This window comes from Castor canadensis, chromosome X, assembly GCF_047511655.1.
Source record: "Castor canadensis chromosome X, mCasCan1.hap1v2, whole genome shotgun sequence".
NCBI lineage: Eukaryota > Metazoa > Chordata > Mammalia > Rodentia > Castoridae > Castor > Castor canadensis.
In genome coordinates, this window is record NC_133405.1 from 1,942,501 (window position 1) to 1,961,599 (window position 19,099).

Sequence of the window (19,099 nt, forward strand, 5' to 3'; positions counted from 1 at the left end):
CGTGCCCAGACACTGTCCAGGGCTGGCTCAGCCCAGAAGTGGCTATCCCATACCACTTCATGATGAGTCCCAAGGCTAAGGTCAGATGGCCAAGGAACAAAGTGTCATGGAAGTTCTAGTCCCTACCAAATTGTGGTCCCCAAATAGCTAATGACCAGGAGAAAGGATGGCCTTCTTTTTAGGGTTCAAGTTGGTTGGTCCCCAGCTTGGGGACGTGAAGCCAGGAGGGGGCAGTGAGCCCAGGCCTGGGAGTGAAGAGGCCTCAATACATTGTCAGTGACTCCTCCCAGACAACCTCAAAGGCCAACCTCAAAGGCCAACCTTAAAGGTTCTCTCAGACTAAGAAAGAAAACCTACAGGAAGAAGCCCTGCCCTCTAGCTTGGCTTCCTTATACCCAGCATCCGCTCTCACTTTTCCCACACACTCACTCCGGTCTCAGCATGCATCTTTCTCCAGCTGTCTTTAAAATCCTCACTCCCCCCAACTCAGCTACTGCTCTACCTCCAGGCCCCTCCTCTCCATGGACGCTACAGCTGCCTGGCCCTGCTCCCTTCACCTCTGACTGATGCCCCCTCCTTGCCCAATTTCCCTCCTGTCACTTTTGGTGTCATTATCACAGCCTCCTCTGGAACAGCAGTTCCTTGGCCTGGCCCAGAAGTTGAGGCCCCTCTGGCTGGACACCCACTGGGTGACATCACAGCCTCCCTCCCCAAGACTCCAGAGCCACCAGGTCAATGAACACCTGCAGCAGGTTGAAAACTCGCCCAAAGATCTGTCTTTATCCTTGCCCCCAGAACTGAAATGTGATCTTATTTGAAAATGAGGTCCTTGCAGATGTAATTAAGGGTCTTGAGATGGGGAGATTATCCTGGATTATCTGGGAAGGCTTTGTATGCAACGACAAGTATCATTTCACAGGCGCACACACAGCACACACACAGCAGAAAGCCATGTGACAGCGGAGGTTCTGTGATGCAGCCACAAGCCAAGGAACACCTGGAGTCCCAGAAGTCGGAAAAGGCAAGAAGGATACGCCCCTGGATCTTCAGGGGAAGCACGGCCCTGCCAAAACCTTGACTTTGGATTTCTGGCTCCCAGAACCATAAGGGAATAAATCTATGCTGCTTTAAGCCAGTTGGTCTGTGGGCATTTGTCACAACAGCCCCAGGACCCTCACACTAGACCCAAATGGGCCACTGAGGAGCTTCCCTCTGCAAAGCTCTGTCTTCTGTGCACCTTTGGTCTCCCAGCCTGCTTGGTCTCAATAGGCTCCACACCTTAAAGTTCAGGAAGACTCTGGTTGGCTTTGGTGTACGTGTGGGTGTACGTGTGTGTGCACGTGTGAGTGCACATACAACGGCTGAGCACCACCCTTGCGTGGCTCCAACCTTGGGGACCAGCTTAGTCTCTGGGGGGGCCTGACCCTTTTTCTGGCCACCTCTGTGCAGCAAGCACCGGGGCCCTTTAGCACCCAAGCTTTCCTGGGCTCTGTGCCCTTCCAGAAACCAATGAAAACCGAGGACTCTGCCCTGGTGATGGTGCCCCATGTGTCCAGAATAGAAGGGCCTTTGCCTCTTCCTCTGGCCCCCATCTTCCCAAGATGAGAGCCCTCTGGGACAGAGCCTGGTTGGAGGAGGAGGTTCAAGGATGGATGAATGTTGTCACCATGTTCTCAGAGCAGCCCTGCTACTTTGGCTCTCAGGCCCCCCATCTTCCCTCTCAGACACTTCAAGGAGGTATTGCTTCCCCAAGGGGCCCTGCCCTGTCAGGAACCTGGCCCAGGATGCCTGGCTGGATGCCCTTCTTACAAGCTCCGACTTGTCTAAACCCAAGCAGTGGATTTGGCTTAGGCTCCAGCTGGGCCCACCATATCCAAAAAGGCACCTGACCTACAGTAAGTGCTTGGAAATATCCATTATCCCAACCCCATGCCCGTCAAAGGTCACTCCTTGGTGGCTGCTCCATTCATAGAACAGCCCTCCCCAAGTGAGCCGCTCCTGTGAGTGTTACTGCGTGTATTCCCGTGTGCATGTGTTAGTGTTTCTATGTGTGCACGTGTGCATGTGTTCATGTGTGCCCTGTGTTTATGTTTATATATGTGTACATGTTTATATATATGACTTTTGTGCATATTTGCATCCACGTGTCTCTGTGTTTGTACGTGTGCATGTGTTTATGTATATGTGCATTTGTGTGTGTGTGTCCATATGTGCTCTGATGGCTGCCCCAGCTGGCTCCTGCTTTGAACTACACCTGTACATACCAACAGCCTTGATGCTCCCTGCTTCAGGAGGTGTTCCTCATGGCTCTCTTCCTCTTCCCACCTTGTGTTCTGCTCAGTGTGTCAGGCCATCAAGATATCATAACCCCACATCCCACCTTGCCTACTCCCTTCCTTTCACTCCACATACGATCTGCCCCCAAGTCCAGGGGCTCCTGCTCGAGCAAATGTTGGGCTGGTACTTGTACCCTGGGCTCCATTTTTCCTTTCCCCTGGCTCAGTGCACACTAGCCCAGTGCTCTGCAGCTTCCTCACCCTGGGGCTTCTTTTGACCACAGCCAGGGTCCAGAGCGTAACAGTATGCTTTCCAGCCCACTGAAAGTCAACATGGGGGCTGCTGGATCGCAGGGGATAATCTGGCTGTCACTGTGGGGACTTGTAAATTATGATTATGACCCAATGGTTTGCAATACATTTGATAATAAAGTGAGGCTAAGGAATTCATTTTCACACTGTGGTCAAGACCAAGTGCTCCAAGAGTGGAGCCCACCTTTCTACCACGACCACAAGCTTGTAGGCTTCTGCCTGAGTGGCTCATGGCCTCTAGTCTGGGCAGTGTGGGCACTGCCCGTGGAGTCCTTCTTCTGCACTTACCATCTGTGTCACACTTGTCCCCTGAGCTTGTCAAGGCACCACTGCCCTACTGTGTCCCTGAGCTGGTACATGTAGGATATGGGCTTGGTGAAGTTTCATAAAATGAGAGGGAAATGGAGGAAAGGAAGGGAAAGCAGAGTGGGAGGGAGGCAGGAAGAGAAGACAGAGGTCCAGTGGGGCTGTGTTGGACCTGCAGAATGCACACCCTGATCCCCACAGAGAAACACACATGGTTCCAGCTTTCTATCTCTGCTGGCTCCTGGTGCAGGCTGCCCCTCCTTCCCACCAGCATGGGGACTTGACTGAAGCCCTGACTCCTGGCCCCTGGCCAGTGCCCTTGCCCTGTGCCTGCCCAGCTCAGCAGAGATTGCCAGGCTGTGGAACACATGCCCCAGAATAGTGCTATGATGCTGCCATTGACATATTCTATCGCTGGGCCATCACGCTGACTGATACCTCCCATCCCAGAAAGGAAAAACCTGGGGACACTGGGTGCCCTGGGTGCTAGGCCAGGCGTAAGGGCATGGCGGTGTGCAAGTAGCCACACACAGTGCCTCTGGGCTCCACCTCTCCTGGATTGTGGCTCACTGGGCTCTGTCTGCTCTATTTTTGCTGGTTGCCTGTAGCTGCCCAGGGAAGCCCCAGCTCCCACAAGCTGAGCAGGAGGCCCCGTGTGCTGGACACAGGGAAGAACTGCAGGCTTAGCCTGGGGCCACCTGAGCCCACTAGGCCTGCCTCCACTTGGAGGTGTTGCTCTGGGGACTGACTCTTTGTGGGCAAGCCTTGTGCACCCAGATTCCAGGCTTCCCTGGCCTGGAGCTGGGCCCTCTCTCGGCATCCAGAGTCCACACACTGCAACCTGGCCCCTAGTGAGACCTATGGGAATGTTGGGGGGAACCCAAGTCAAGCCAGCACAGGTGGGTGTCTCAGTACTCCACAGGGCCCCATCCCCTCTGCCCTTTCCCAAATATTACCACAGGTGCGGCCACAGCTCTGACTGCAATTCTTCTGAGCCCCCACTTCCATCAAGACAGACAGACCAGGGCCCTTCTTGGATGCCAAGGCTCCCCTCCTGATGGCTGGAGGGGGACCAGCCTGGTGCCCTATAACTGGCAGGTGCTTGACAAATGCACCACTCTGGAAGGGCACATGCCAGGCCTGGCCTGCTTCTGGAGCCCAGCTTAAGGACAGTTGGGGCCATGGAAGTGCCTTGAAGGGAGGAGGAAGTAGCTAGCCCCTGGGCCTTCTGCCAGGTCACTTGGGACCTTCTTTCCAGCCCTGGATCTGAGGGCTGGGATAGCAGAAAAGCCCAGGGCTCAGAGGGGGCATGGAGAGGCAGAGCCTAGGAAGTAGCCCCAGAAGTAGTGCACACAGAACCACATTGCACAGTGTTTCTTTAATTGAAAGACAGCCGACCTCAGAAGCAGCCCTCCTCGGGCTGGGTGTGACTGCTCATAGCACAGCAGGGACCAGAAGGCGAGGGAGGGGGACCAAGGCACCTCAGGGAGAGGATAGGGGCCAATGAAAACTGGAGCTTGGGATTCTGATGGCATGCTGGGCCTCTCATAGGGGATAGAAAACTCCCCCTCTTGATAGTGAAGCATGGCCACCTCCTGGAGGAATCTATGCAGGGTTCTGGGCCTCCACTTTCCAGCCCCCTCCAGGGCTGGGTAGGGCAGGGAGGCAGCTGCCCCCAGGCTTGTTTGATCAGGAGCTGGGCAGGGACCTGTGAGACAGAAAGCACAGAAAGCAGAACCAGCCCAGGGCAGGGGGGTCATGGTGTGTGTGTGTGTGTGTGTGTGTGTGTGAGAGAGAGAGAGAGAGAGAGAGAGAGAGAGAGAGAGAGAGAGAGAGAGAGAGAGAGAGAGAGAGAGAGAGAGAGAGGAGAGAGAGAAGAGAGAAGAGAGAGAGGGGAGAGAGGAGAGAGAAGAGAGAAGAGAGAGAAGAGAGGAGAGAAGAGAGAAGAGAGAGGGGAGAAAGGAGAGAGAAGAGAGAAGAGAGAAGAGAGAGAAGAGAGGAGAGAAGAGAGAGAAGAGAGGAGAGAGGAGAGGAGAGAGGAGAGGAGAGAGGAGAGGAGAGAGGAGAGAGGAGAGGAGAGAGGAGAGAGGAGAGGAGAGAGGAGAGAGGAGAGAAGAGAGGAGAGAGGAGAGAAGAGAGGAGAGAGGAGAGAGGAGAGAGGAGAGAGGAGAGAGAAGCGAGAAGAGAGAAGAGAGGAGAGAGATTGAGATTGAGATTGAATTGGTCCAGAGGGACAAGGTAGCTGGGATAGACAGGCGATGAACTTGTTGAAGTGGAGGAACCAAAGGCCAAGAGCAGCAGGCAGGACCCAGGAGAACTGGAAGACTACAGCATATGAGAAAGAAGAGGAACGTGTGCTTGGATGAGGTGGTGGCCATGGCAAAGTCCACTGTCTCCATTCCTAACCCCTTCTGCCCTGCTGACCCATGGACCAACTTTTCCTAAGGCTGGAGCCTCGCACAATTGGCTTTGAGGGTAATCGTGGGGGCACCTCTGAGTGGCCCCATTGGCGAGTGGCGCATCTCTGGAGCTGAGGGGAGCAAGTGATGAGGGCCAGGCCTTGTGTCGACCTGCATGCTTGGGAGCCAGGGAGAGGCTGTGATGGGGCAGCGAGTTGGGGTCAGGGACCAAAGGTGGGGGCTTTGTTTCCTCGCTTTGCCTTCCCCTCTGGGACAGCTGGCTGTGTTCCTAAGAGACCCCCCCACTAGGTCACCATGGTGGCTGCCATTGCCTCTACTTCTTGTAGTTGCCAAACTGGATGGCAAGGCGGTCAGTGACGCAGCGGAAGGTGGCTGGCTGTACCTCCCAGTAGGGCACAGGGTTGTTGAAGAGGCTGATGCCATTGTAGTATGCTCGCTTGACCCCGAAGCCCATGGGGCAGAAGTCGTTGACGCCCACCTTGGTGATGTTGTTGGAGTGCAGATAGACCACCTGGGGACAGAGGGATGTGGTAGAGACTCTCAGGGCCCAGTTGTCTCACACCCTTTCCCAGTCTGTTCCAGCCTGGGCGGGTGCTGTGGGTTGCAGGCAAAATGGAGAGAAGATGGAGGAAGCCTAGGGCCTGCCTCCATGTTGGGTTCCACTGGCTGCTTCCTGGGCATCATTTTATTATAGTACGTCCACACTACCTTTTGAAGGCTACGGGGAGGAAACTGAGGTTTGATGGTAGGTGTTGGCCATGATTGGGATACTGGTCTGTGACCAGAGACCAGGATAAGGGGATCAGGTAGGGTGTGTGGTGAGTGGAAGGTGGGGGACAGTTGAAGGCTGGGCTGGGGATGTCATGGTGGGCTTGTGTTAGGTGGAGTGAGGTTGTAGGAAGTGAGCATTGGTTCTGACATGACATCTATTTAGGAAGATGGTGCCTCGGGCTCACAGAAGGCACCTGGTCCTCCCTCTGGGTTCCCTAGGCTCCAGACCTGCCCCCAGGGGAGTACTCTCTCACTTTGGAGACTTGGGGGGCATGAGAGGAAGAAGAACCTTCAGGGTGCTCTCCTCTTCCTGCCAGTCCTCAGAGACGCTCGCCTTCTAGCAGCACACCCCCATTCCTGAAGCCTCTTGGGGAGGAAGGGTACAAGCATGGCTCAGGAGGCTGGCTCACTGGTGGCAGAGGTCACTGGCCGCTAGAGGGCGCGCTCAGCCTGGTGTGGGCCATGTTGCTGTAGAAGCTGTGCTGCCAGGCATGGCTGGATGACTGGTAAGGATGGCAGTGCTCCTACCATTGTGAATGGAACTGAGAAAGAGATTCAGGCCCAGAGCAGCTTGGGCAAAATCAAGTTCACCCATGTGGCTAGAAGCCAAGCTAGCGATGGAGGCCGCTGAGAGAACCCCACGGATGGAGGGTGCCCACAGGTTGGAGGGAGGAAGATTGGACACTGCTCCTTCCTAGATGAGGAGATGGGACCCAGAGAGCAGAAGTGACTGGCAAGTGACATGCCAGGATCTGTTCTGCTCTCTACCCTGGCTTCAGTCTTAGACGGCGGCTCTCACCTGGAGGAGCTTGAGGTCCGGAAGCCCCGCGGGCACCCTGGACAGCTTGTTGTTGTCTAGGTGCAGTTCCCTCAGGGTGGGCAGGAAACTCAGGCTCCCATTCTCAATCATACGGATCTGGTTGTGGCCCAGGCCCAGCCTGTGGACGGGTGAATAAAGAGGTACACAGAGGCTGGAGGGGAGAAGGACCATGGGACAAGATCTGGGGGGACTCCTGCCCCACCCCATGCCCTGAGCCTCTCTGGCTGATAGAAACCTACAGCTCCCCTACGCCTCCTCCCCCGCCCCGCCCCGCCCCGCCAGTTGCCTCAGCCCCACCTGTACAGCTTGGAGTAGCGGAGCAGGTCCTCTAGCTCAATAGCCTGGATTTTGTTGTGGTCCAGATGGAGTTCATTCAGAGACTCGGGGAGATCTGGCCAGAAAAGAGGGTGATCAGAGGTGAACATAGGTGCTGGGGATGGGGTGCAGAGGTGAGAGGGGACCCTGCTGAGCTCTACCTCAATTATACTGGGCAGGTCACCCCAGTCTGTGCTCCTGTTGGTGAGGCAGGGTAGGATGGCAGGACCACCTTCCTACCTTTGGGGATACCGGTGAGTTTAGCCTCTGAGATGCGCAGGTAGTTGAGCTTCAGGCCATCAAAGGCTCCAGGTTCAAAGCCACTGTTCTCCAGGGGGTTCCCACCCATCTCTAGGAGAGAAGTCTTGTCAGATCTGGAGCCAGCCAGAGACACTCTGCACACCCACCAGGACCTGTCAGTTTCTGGTCTTAGGCTCCGGCTCGCCTGATAGGTATGCAGATTGGTGGCTTCCTCCCCACCCCAGCCTCCTGAAAGCAGTTCCATGAATCTACCCAGCTAATTGCAAACCCCAGCTGTTTAAGATTACTAATCCCACGGGCCCTGGCCCTGGTCTTGGCCTCTAGGAGAAGGGAAGCAAAAGGAAAGTGAGGACACCCAGAGATAAAGATGGGGCTCCCTGGAAGCAACCTAGTCCTTCCAGCTGGCCTTGGTTGTGCAGTGCTTGAGCCCTTGTCCCTTCTCTGCCAGCCCAGTCCTGTATGCTCCCTTTAGCCACAGTGATCACCCAAATTGGGGGCGGGGTGCTCTAGAAACACACCTGACTTTCTTTAGACTCTTTTTGAGATTCTTTCTTGAACCAAGTCTTTAAAGCCATCCCCACTGTCCCTTCACCATGCCCTGAGACACGGAACAATCTGTGAGGGCTACTAGGCTCCTCCCCGCAGGCCCCTGCTGTCCTAGTGGGAAGAGGTTCCCTCTCCCTGATTCCCTTCTGCCAGCTGCTGGGTGGGGGCTGTCATGAGCTGGGGCTGCGCTCACCAATGCAGTTCATGTTCCGGAGCCCGCTGAACACGCCCTTGGGCACTTTGCGGATGCGGTTGTCATGGATACGGAGCTCCACCAGGGAGCTGGGCAGGTTGGGAGGGATCTCCACCAGGTGGTTCTTGGAAATGTAGAGCTTCTGCAGCTTCCGTAGGGGGCTGAAGGCCTTCTCATGTATCTTGGAGATCTTGTTATTCACCAGGACTAGGGCCTGAGGCAGGGTAGGTGATGGAGGTGAACGCCCCAACTCCTCACCCCACCTGCCCTTCTCTCCCTTCCTCCTCTGACTCCTGTTCTCATTGTTGACAGCACTTGAGAGATGTCAGAGCCTGGTTTGGCCTCAAGGAAGTCAGTCTGTGCTTGTGAGCAGAGAGCAGAGAAGGAAGCAGCACTCAGGCCTCGCTCCAAACTCCTGCAATGCCACTACGGTCTAGTACAGCCTTCTGCTTCTCTGCACCTCAGTTTCCCCACTTGCATATTGGCTATAATGAAATCTGTTCTTTCTGTGTCCCTGGGAGGAACCAATAAGATGAAAAGTTTTCAACCAAAAAGGAAACTGATCTGAATGAGCTTGTCTTGCACGCACACACATGATCCACAACCTTGGGAGCTCCTGCAGCCAAGCCAGCTCCAGATTTTTCTCAGGATCGTATGGGTTCCCAGGCTCTTCTCATACCCCACATATATGTGCACACATGTACCTATGTGCATACCCCACATATATGTGCACACATGTACCTATGTGCATACCCCACATATATGTGCACACATGTACCTATGTGCATACCCCACATATATGTGCACACATGTACCTATGTGCATACCCCACATATATGTGCACACATGTACCTATGTGCATACCCCACATATATGTGCACACATGTACCTATGTGCATACCCCACATATATGTGCACACATGTACCTATGTGCATACCCCACATATATGTGCACACATGTACCTATGTGCATACCCCACATATATGTGCACACATGTACCTATGTGCATACCCCACATATATGTGCACACATGTACCTATATGCATACCCCACATATATGTGCACACATGTACCTATGTGCATACCCCACATATATGTGCACACATGTACCTATGTGCATACCCCCCCCCAGCTGCAGACTTCCCAACTCCTCCCAGCTCCTCAGAAAGGGTGAGGTGGGAAAGGGGGCCTTACGTAGAGATGCTGGAGGCCTTTGAAGTCATCCTTGCGAAGTTCAGAGATGTCATTGTTCTGCAGGTCCAGCAGTGTGGTGTCAGGTGAGATCTCCTTGGGCACAGTTTTCAAACCTGGGGACCAGCATCATCACCAGTATGAGCATGGGGCCACCCATTCTGCTATCACAACTGTAATGGGAGGGTGGGGACACCCATGCACATGGGGACACACACACACACACACACACACACACACAGGAATACTGGCACAAACATAGGGATTCTGCCACTAATGGGTGTGCAATCTCCAGAGCTTGCAGACTCTGCTTGCAGTCAGACAGCTGGACACCTTCACACACTCACATCATGATCCCGCAGCCTCTGTGGGCTCTCCCTGGCCCTGCCCCCGCCCTTCCATGCTAATCCCATAGGAAGGGCATGTGTTCCCTTTAAAAGGGGTTCTCAGGCTGGGCCTATGCCCCCCTGCACACTCCCCAACCCAACTGCCCAGGGACTGACCCAAGTCAGAACACTGAACAACCCGCAGGTGACAGTGGCAGCCAAAAGGACACATGGCGCTGAAAGTGGGTGTCAGGGAGTCCAAGTCGGGGACGCCCGAGGTTGTATCAGCTCCTGAAGCCTCCTCATCATTCATCATGAGCAGCCCATCGTCCAGGGTGAAGTCCCAGAAGCCCTTCTGCTCAAAGGGCAGGGCCTGGCTCAGGGCCAGCAGAGACACAGCGAGGAGCCACAGGGGCCGCATGGTGGATGTGCCTGGGGGCTAAAGGACGAGGGACCATTGGTCAGCACCAGCACCACCCTCAGGCCCTTCACTGCCCGCCTCCCTAGCACCAGTGACTGGTGTTCTCTATTTGTGTGTGTTGGCAGTATGTCCCCAATCCCTCAACATGGATGGCCAGTCCTAGGAGTGAGGTGGCAGAGGGAGGTGTGAGCAGGAGGCACCAGGCAGGATGGGAGTGCTGATTGGCCAGGGGAGCACCTCTTTCCACTTGCTTCCCCTTCCCTGGCAGGACTTGGTTTCACTGGGCAATGAAATATCTTCCCAATTAGTGCAAGGCTGTGCTCCCTACCACCACCACCACTGAGTCAGCCAGAGCCTGTGTGTGTGTGTGTGTGTGTGTGTGTGTGTGTGTTGGGGGGTGGTGTCAGTGAGGCCAAGTGGAGGAGGCAGAGGGGAAACCCAGCCATTGGCCCCTGCAGGCCACCCAGAGTTCAAGGCTCAGGGCAATTTGGATGCAATTAGTTTAATTAGGCGACCCATGAGTCATTTCCTTCCCTGCCTGGGCCCCCTCCACCGTACCCACATGTCTTTGAGAAGGTCCAGAGGTCAAGGCACTGGAGGCAGCCTGGGGAAAGAGAGGAGCAGCCTCCCAGACCGTGGGCAGCTCTAAGCAAAGGTCCCCCAGGGGGAGGGGAGAATAACACCCTGCTCTCCTTCACTTTGTCCCCCAGGACCTCAGCCTACAGAGGTTGTAGCTCCCAGATCAGCCCCTGCCCTTCCTTTGTGCCCATGACCCTGGTATCTGGAGAGGCTCCCAAGGGAAGCAGGCTGCTGCCAGGGTGGCAGGGCAGGGTCAGGCTTGTCTGGAGGCCCCCCAGGCTGAGGCAGTGGGGTAGGGGTGGTGAGACGCTGCTCTGCCTGAGCCTGCCCCCAGCACTCACATCTGCCTGATCTTCCTTCTTCATCAGACACTGCCCCCTGTCCAGGGGCTTGTCTGCATTGAAGCCTAGAACACGTCGTACAGGAAAAGGCCTCTCATACTACCCCCACTTTCCTGACATCCTAGCAAAGGCCCAGGTTCTATCCTGGCCTCAGTCTCCCCATCTGTTATATAGGAAAAATGTCCCGCTTACCTCCCAGGCTTAGGTATCTGGGATTGCCTGGGTGCATCTATGGACAGGGAGCCCAGCTGGGCACCAGGGGCCTCCTGCAGACTCAAAGCAGCCCCAGTCCAAGGAAGTCCTCATCTGGGACTCCCACTAGGCAAGGTAAGTCCCCTGAGCCCAAGTGCTGGAGGAAAAGGAACAAGGGGGCCCTGAGGAAGCAGCTTGCAGGCCCATGGGACAAGGGGGCTGGACTGGGTTGGCTGTTGTGGGCTACTGCTTTGGAGTTCTCACCACCTGTGGCTGGGGGCCTGGAGCCACCTCACAGCTTGGTTGGGTCTGGACACATGCACTGCACCTCCACTTGCCGTCAATCCCAGGAGAAAACTGGGTGTCTGCTGTTGCTTGAACACTCCAGGGAGGATCCACAGGCACATGTTCCCCTGAGTGGCTCATGTGGTTTGCCTTGGCCCTCGACCATACCAAACACAGAGGACCCTATGTGGAGGGCAGAGTGGCAGCAACTTCTAAGAGGAAGTGGAGCAGCCTTCCCGAGCCCCGAAGGTCATACAGCAAAATGAAGGGCAGAACCCAAGGCTTAGCTCTGCTTCCCTCTCACATCCAGAAGTGGGCTTGCTGCTGATTCCTGAGGTCATAGGGAGCCCCCTGCTGGGGGACTGCCCAACTTCCCTCACTCCTTGGAAGAAGCCTAGAGATGCTCCAATCACACCCAAGGCTTGCCGGTCCCAGCAGGCCCAGTGGGCCCCACAGGACCCCTCCAGAAGTTCTTGGCCCCAAGTAGGCAGAAAGACCCATGCTCGCCTACCTAAGCGATGCTTCCTTTCTTCCCCCCAGTTTGCAGCCTTCAAGGTAAGGCTGGGCTGGGTAGGGCCTCCCGTACCTGCCACCACGAGTGGGACCCTCGTCCAGGTGCTGTTGGGCACCCAAGGGCCGGAAGGAAAAGCAGGAGCAGTGAGAGAGCAGGAGGGGGAGGCCCAAGGTAGGAGAGCAGATGGAATGGGAGTGAGGGAGGAGCCTTCCCAGCTGCTGCCCAAGCCGAAGCTGCTACCTCACAGGAGAATGAGTCAGGACTGGAATGCCTGTCCTCCCACCCTCCCTGGAAGGCTCTGGGATCCACAGTCTGGATAGGTGGGGGTGGGGCAGTCTGACCAGGCCAGGCCTAGGGGAGGCAGTGTGGAGAGGCCAGAGCAATGGGGAAGATGGGGCAGAGGACCATCTACTTGTGGCCAACCTAGGGCCCCTGGATCCACACGGTGGCCCAAGGTCTTCACAGAGCCTCTGAGGAGTCTCCACACAGCCTCCCAGACATGCAGGAGATGATACTTCTCCACAGGCACTGCCAGGAAAGTGGACAGCCTGTTTAAGGGGTGGACCCTCTCCACCAGGGAAGACAATATACGGGAAGGACCAGTCATTGAGGCCCCAGGGGCTCATGGGATTCTTTTGAGGAAGTTTACCAGTTCAGAGAAGCCATGCCTGATGTAGGTGCAGGGGTCCCCAAGGGACTGACAGGGGTGCAGAGACGGGCCCAACCCTCTGCCCAATGGCTCCAGTTCAGATTCACCCCGAGGGGTGAGAGGCTGAGGGCTTTGAGGCCCGTACACCAGTGCCCTGTGATGAAGACAGGATGAAGTTTGGCAGATTTTTCAGGGCTCATGGCTGAAGGGGTGGGGGCCACATGAGCTTCCTGGCACAGCCCCAATTTCCCCTCAGAGAACTTTGCAGAGGAGGGACATACCAGACAAAGAGCCTGCTGGAGCCCAAAAGGAAGGTATTCCTGTCGTCAGCACAATCAGTAGCCCCACTTGATGAATGAGAAAACCAAGGCCTTAAGGAAACTGATTTCTCCCAAGTCACTCAGTTCACTCAGCCTAAGACTTGGAGACCAGTTGTGACTTCAGACCCTGATCTTACAGCCTTGGCTCTGGCCCATGGGTGGGGGTTAGCTGGTGAAGGGCTCTGGGCTCACAAGTAGGCAATGCAGACAACCTGGGGAAAGAATCTCCAAGCGTGGTGATGGTGATGATGAAGGTGGGGGGTGCTGTACATAGTTTCAGTGCCTCCCTTCTCCCTACCTCTCACACTGAGCCCCACCCATCTCCAAGCAGGGCCGCAGCCCCAGAAACAGGTGTGTCCTGTGGACAGACTGTGAGACCTACGACAAGTCCCTCTATCACTGAGGCCTCTGGACCTCAGTTTCTCTTCATCGGTCTCCCTGGATGTGTCCTTAAGTTCCATCAAAGGCAGCTCTGAATTTGCTGGACGCCACCTCCTCAGAGCAAAGGAAAGAAGTGGTTATGGTGGTGAGCCTCAGCTTGGCGACCGCAGGTGTGAGTGAGGGAAGGGGCTGGGCTTCCTGGAGTCTATGCCACCACCCTAATAGGGCCCTCCTTGTCTGCCCCTCTGAAAGCCAGCGCAGTGCTCCATGCAGGATTGCTCCAGGTCACAGCTAAACAAGACGCGCTGGCAGCCTCTGAGAACATGGAGAGGCCGTGCCAGGCATTCAGGCCAGGCCAAGGGCGGCGGGAGCAAAACTTGAGGTCTGGCGGGCTCTGGGAGCTTGCCTGCAGATGTGTGGTGGGTAGCTGCCAAGACACCAGGCGCGGTCTCTGCAGCCTTAGCCCAGAGGATCTCTGATAAATAAGTGTGTCACCTTCCACCCAACCCTGTTAAGCCCTTGGGACTGCGTGGGTGGGAAGGGGTGAGAGGGAGACAGGTGACACTAGGTGCCCTTCTTCCCTGCTCTCTGGTTGCTAAAACCCTCTCTCTAGTTGCAGCTTCAACCTGCAGGCTGACAGCTGACCTGCTGTCTGCTCTCTCTTACCACCCTACTCGTAAGGATCCATCCTACACTTGAGTGGCAACCAGAAGGGATGTGTGCTGCCTGTGGGTCTGCCAAAGGTCATGTGGAGATGGGGACTGGAAGGGGTACCTTGAGCCCCACCTCATCTGCACCTAGACTACAACCCATGGCCATTGCCTCACATGGGCCTTTATGCTGTAAGGGGAGCAGATGCCCAAGCATGGTTGACCAGGGCTCCTCCCACTGTGGCCTTGGCACTGCTGGTGTGACTGGAAAGAGTTGGGTCCTGTTCCCCATCAGACTTGGGGGACAGGTTGTACCTGAGTGTAGATGTCAGAGGCACTCGGGAGGTGTCAAGGTGACTGAGCACACCAAAGGAGAGCCTTCTCTCTCCTGTCCTACCTGCCAATAAGAAGCCTCTGGAAAGGAGTCAGACAGCAGATAACCCTAGTCGGCTAGCAGTACTTACTAGGTTTCCTGGTCCCTCTGCACCTTGGCCAGTGCCCTCATGTCTTCTCCCACTCTCTTAAGAAATCTGGGCTCCTACTTGACATGTGCTAGAATCTTCGGGGAAGAGGGAGGACGCTGTCATCTCCTAATGACAGAGCAGGGGACTCACATGATTTCTTTACCTAGCCACTCCCTCCCACGCACCCCGTTGACCATGAGAAGGAAGTTATGTTTTTAACACTTGATGAAGGGGTAAACCAAGGCTGAAAGTTTGTTCAAGACCACATAGCGAGGAAGTACTAGAGCTGGGACTCCACCACCAGCCTGTCTGTGTGTCTGTCTGCCCATGCCAAATTCCGCTGCTGGGAAAGGAAAGCAGCCAGGGGCCAGAGAACCCCTTTTCTTCCTGGGTCGAGGATTTCCTGCAGCCTCTCCCCAGCACCAGATTTCCCCTGCTTTCTGTCAGGGGCTCTGGCTGGGATGGGTTCCAGCTGTCACTCATTAGCCAGGGAGGCCAGGACCCTGTCCATCTTCAGGCCTCCCAGGGCCACTGGGGCTCCTTGCAGCCTGGCACCCCTAAAGCCCATGAGAAAACAGGAGAAGAAGTGATGGGGACTAGGGCTGCACCTGGAAGCCTCAGAGATATCCAACGAGGACTTGGGGGCTTTCTAGCTGTCAGCTACAACTAGGGAACAAAGCACGGCCCGTGTCCCCCAGAGGAGATGGGCCAGCAAGCTCCAGCCTTTTCCTGAGAACCCTGGGAAGCTGGTTCTTTCTGGAAGGCTGGAGAAGGGCCTGAACTTGGGGCAGATCTGAGCCACATCCTGTCTTATCCCTCTTATCCCCTGCCCCATTCCCCTAGACCAGTCTCCTCTGCTTACTCCCTAGAAGTTTTGCAGGAAGGGCTCTCCGGGTAGCCAAGGTGTGCTGTAAGTCCCTGACCTCCCTCAACCCAGTGTTTAAGCCCAAGGGGACAGGAGGCCCCTGGGGGTGAGGGTGGGGGGCAATGCAGGGAAGGGGAAAAGCCAGAACTGGCAGGACCCCAGGTTGGGTCTGACTATGGAGGGGCCCATGCCCACCCTGCACCCATTAGCCCCTGGCTGGGCGCTTGAGGAGAGCCACCTCTGTCCAAGCAGCTTGATGTGAGTGAAGCCCTGTGCTGGTACACTCCCTCCTACCCATGGGCCTGGGGTGCACTGGGAGGGCCTGCTGCCAGGACTGTGGAGGTATGGTGGCCTGCCTGGAAGGTGGGCGGGGTAGCTTGGAGCAGGGACCAAGCTCTCTGGCCCTGGAATAGCCAAAGAGGAGGAGCAATAAGGGGTCATGGTGGGCATGGGAAGACTTTTCTACTAATCAGTGGTGTTGGCGGGGGTGAGTGCAGAAGGTGAGAGGCTCCATTAGGTGGACATCGGAAGCCCCTGGGGCTACAGCTCTGTGAAGGAAGTGTGCTAAGAATCCTGTGGGATGGAGGACAAGTGACTCCTGGGACAGACCTGTGCTATACTGTCTCTACAGGAAGGGGAGACAGTAGGGAAGTAGGGAGACTGGGGTGGAGTCCTGTCCCCACCCCATCTCCACACAGGGCGCCAAGGAATTAAAAGTCCTCTGGGAAGGCTCCAAGTGCCAACTGCTGAGTGGCCTCATTACAAATCCCTCTTCTGGGGACTTGACACTGTCACTGGAAGGGGCACTCGCCTTGTTTGAATCGCACTACAGAATGTTGTTAAAGGAAGCTCTTTCTTGCTTTGAAAACATCCTTTTTCTTCCAGTCCTTCCCCACTGGTGACCCTCCAACAGCCCAGAGCTGCTGATGGGACTGGGGAGAGGTTTGAACCAGTGCTGGCAAGTCACCCTGCATGTGTAGGATGGTGAGGGCTGGCATCACTCCTCCCTGGGCCCCTAAGACTAGCATAGCCCATGGAGACTCCCCACGCACACAATAGGCCCTGGCCCTGCTCTGGGCAGGGTGCAGAAGCAGTTGCAGAGTGAATGCCCCCTGCAACCTGTATCCTTGGAGGGGCTGGAAGGTGGGCCAGTGTACAAGTGGGCCACAGAAGCCAGGCTGCCATGCCCCACTGCTGGCCAGCTGGCCATGGGAGCCCTCTCTGCTCCTGGCTCAGAGCATGTTCTTGCAGCCTAGTGGCTTGGAGGTAGTCTTACTGTCAATACACCCCCCACAGGCCTACCCTCAAAGGCTCACCCACTTTGGCCCACAACAACCATACATAGGCATGTTCCACAGCAAGTCACCCCTGCCCGCCCAGGGCACCCCGGGTGTGGACAGCATAGGCAACTGTATGTCACCAGGAGGTGCTCATGTGCACCCTTGGATGTAGGTCCCTGGGAACCCCCTGGCACCTAGGGAGCATCACCGGCTTGTCTCAGTCTTAATTGGTCACTGCAGGGCAGAGAGCTGGCAGATGAGGGACAAGGCATGGGGGCAAGGACCCCTAAGGATGGGACCTGAGCTGCCTGGGTGGCCAGGAGAGCAGGCTCGCCTGTGAAGACTATTGGAGAACAATGTCCTTAGCCTAAGTGACATCTTCCCTGCCTGCCCCACCTGTGGCTCTGCCCTGCAAAGCCCGGGGCTTCCTGCTCAAGGGAAAACAGGCACCTGGCTCCGCCCATGGAGCAGTGAGGGGGCGCTCTCATCCCCCAACCTTCCCAACACTTGGTGGACACCCAGATGGCTCTGTTCTCTCTCACTTCCTCTCCTGGTTCCCTTGGCAGGCCCCTATAAGGCCCCAAGCCAGGACTGTCCCCAGGAACATGGCATAGTTGCCTGATTTTTCTCTCCTCCCTTTAAGTCCTCGTCCTGAGTCCTAATTCCAGAGGGTCCCAGGGACAGACAGGGCTGAGGCAGCCCCACCCATGACCCCTGCAGCTGAGGCTCTGTGGATCCACACCTTGCCCAGGAGAAAGTAGAGACTGCTCCTGTGCTGAGCTCCGTGGGTGCCGTAGGGCCTCTCTGACCCAGCCAGGCACAAAGACCCAGAGTGAGATTGAGCGTGCTGAGTGAGGCTGGCAGAAGTGGAGGGTGTGCCTGGGTCTTGTGGTGAAGGGACAGAGCTGTTGGTAGAGCCACAATGCCAGTCACCCAGCCCTGCCCTCAGTGATGCTCTGGGCAGCAGCCAAGGGGAAGTCCCCCTCCCATCCACACCCCAAGGCGGAGAGACAAGAGATGGACAGTGCTCAGTATTGAGCAAAGTCAGAGAGGAGAGGGAAGGGAAGGGTAAGAGGAAGTTTCCTGGAAGGGGGTGGGGAAGAAGAAGCACAAATGGGACAAGGACCAAGGGGGCCACAGGGTGGCGTTGAAGGGGCATGGACCGGGAGCCTGTGGCGGGTGCCTTGGAAACCACGGGTGACCCTGGGGCTGGAGAGGCAGTAAGGGGCAGTGGAGCTTCAGACACTGGGAAGAGCAGGAAGTTTGGGGAAGGAGAGACAGCGGGATTGTTGCGGGGGGGGGGGGGCAGCCAGCAGGCATCTCTGGGTTGATGAAAGGACAGCACAGCCAGGAATGGGACAGTGAGGGCAGATTGAAGACCAGTGCAGGGACAGTGGAGACAGTGCAGGGTTGGTAGAGGTCCTACCTGGGGAGTGGAAGCAGCCAGGTGCAGACTGGCTAGTTGTTGGGCTAGGATGTCAGGCCGTCTGTGTGTCTGTTGGGCCGGGCTGACCGAGAGCAGCTGCTCACTCCTGGGCAGTTCGTGGAGAGAGGGAGACAGAGGCGGTGGGAGGGAGGCTAAAGGCTGGGCGGGCGGGCGGGCCGACAGGGAGGGGACGGCGGGGAGGGGGCGGAGAGGGAGGCCAGGAGGGAGAGGGCTGGTAAAGCAAAGAGGGAGGGAGGAAGGGAGGGCGGGTAGGAGAGAGGGGCAGGCTTCCCGCCCCCCTGGCAACTTCAAAGGGAGCAATTTTCTTGTAAGCGGCTGGGCTAAGCTGCACCCCTCCCCATAATGCCCCCTGCCCTGCCCCCCCAGGCACACTTGGAAAGGACACATACACCAGGACCCTTGGCGTCTCTGGGCAGGCACAGCCTTAGCGAGTCAAACTTTCCACTGCCCAGATGGGGACACTGAGGCGCTTGCTGGCACCCTGCCAGGCAGAAGAAAGTGAGGGGGCAGAAATGGAAGGGGAATGAGGGGGAGGGTGGCCTCAGATTGCTAGGCCGTGAGCAGCTCCTGGAATTCTGTCCTAATTCCTCCCAGAACCTCTTTCTGCCTGGGCTGAAACAAGGAGGTGGTCTCTCTGGGATCAGAGAGGTAGCTGTTGTGGATTCCTGGAAGGGCTTGATCCAGGTTCCTGGACTTGCTGTAAGCCCTCCCTTGCACCCCAGTCTTTCCTCCTTTAAAAAGAGGTGATGGTCCTGTGTGGATGACAGCAGGAGGGGAGTCAGCTGGGGGCTGGCAGGAGGGCCCAGCAGATTCTGGGACCTCCCTGGCTTGCCTGCCCTGAGGCCTTGGAGAAGCTGAGAGGCAGGAGAAGCTGAAGTGGGAAAGCTGATTCAGAGAAGAGTCATCCTCCTTGCTCAATCGTGGCAGGCCCCCCAGGACATGATAACTGCTCTCTGGAAGGGGGGGCATTTCC

General features: G+C 56.5%; 1 protein-coding gene across 2 annotated transcripts; it reads right to left on the reverse strand.

Moving 5' to 3' along the window:
- Positions 1 to 4,253: 4,253 nt before the first annotated feature.
- Positions 4,254 to 18,239, reverse strand: Bgn (biglycan). Of its 2 annotated transcripts, XM_074062477.1 has the most exons (9): positions 18,106 to 18,226; positions 14,535 to 14,660; positions 9,916 to 10,177; positions 9,416 to 9,528; positions 8,221 to 8,434; positions 7,461 to 7,571; positions 7,203 to 7,296; positions 6,885 to 7,023; positions 4,254 to 5,825 (listed from the first exon to the last, which is right to left on the reverse strand). In XM_074062477.1, the coding sequence occupies exons 3-9, from the start codon at positions 10,157 to 10,159 to the stop codon at positions 5,628 to 5,630; spliced, it is 1,113 nt and encodes a 370-aa protein (XP_073918578.1). In that variant the 5' UTR covers positions 10,160 to 10,177; positions 14,535 to 14,660; positions 18,106 to 18,226; the 3' UTR covers positions 4,254 to 5,627. The 2 variants fall into 2 exon arrangements, with proteins under 2 accessions (XP_073918578.1, XP_073918577.1); XM_074062476.1 differs by lacking the exon at positions 14,535 to 14,660 and having other exon boundaries at positions 18,106 to 18,239.
- Positions 18,240 to 19,099: the final 860 nt, after the last annotated feature.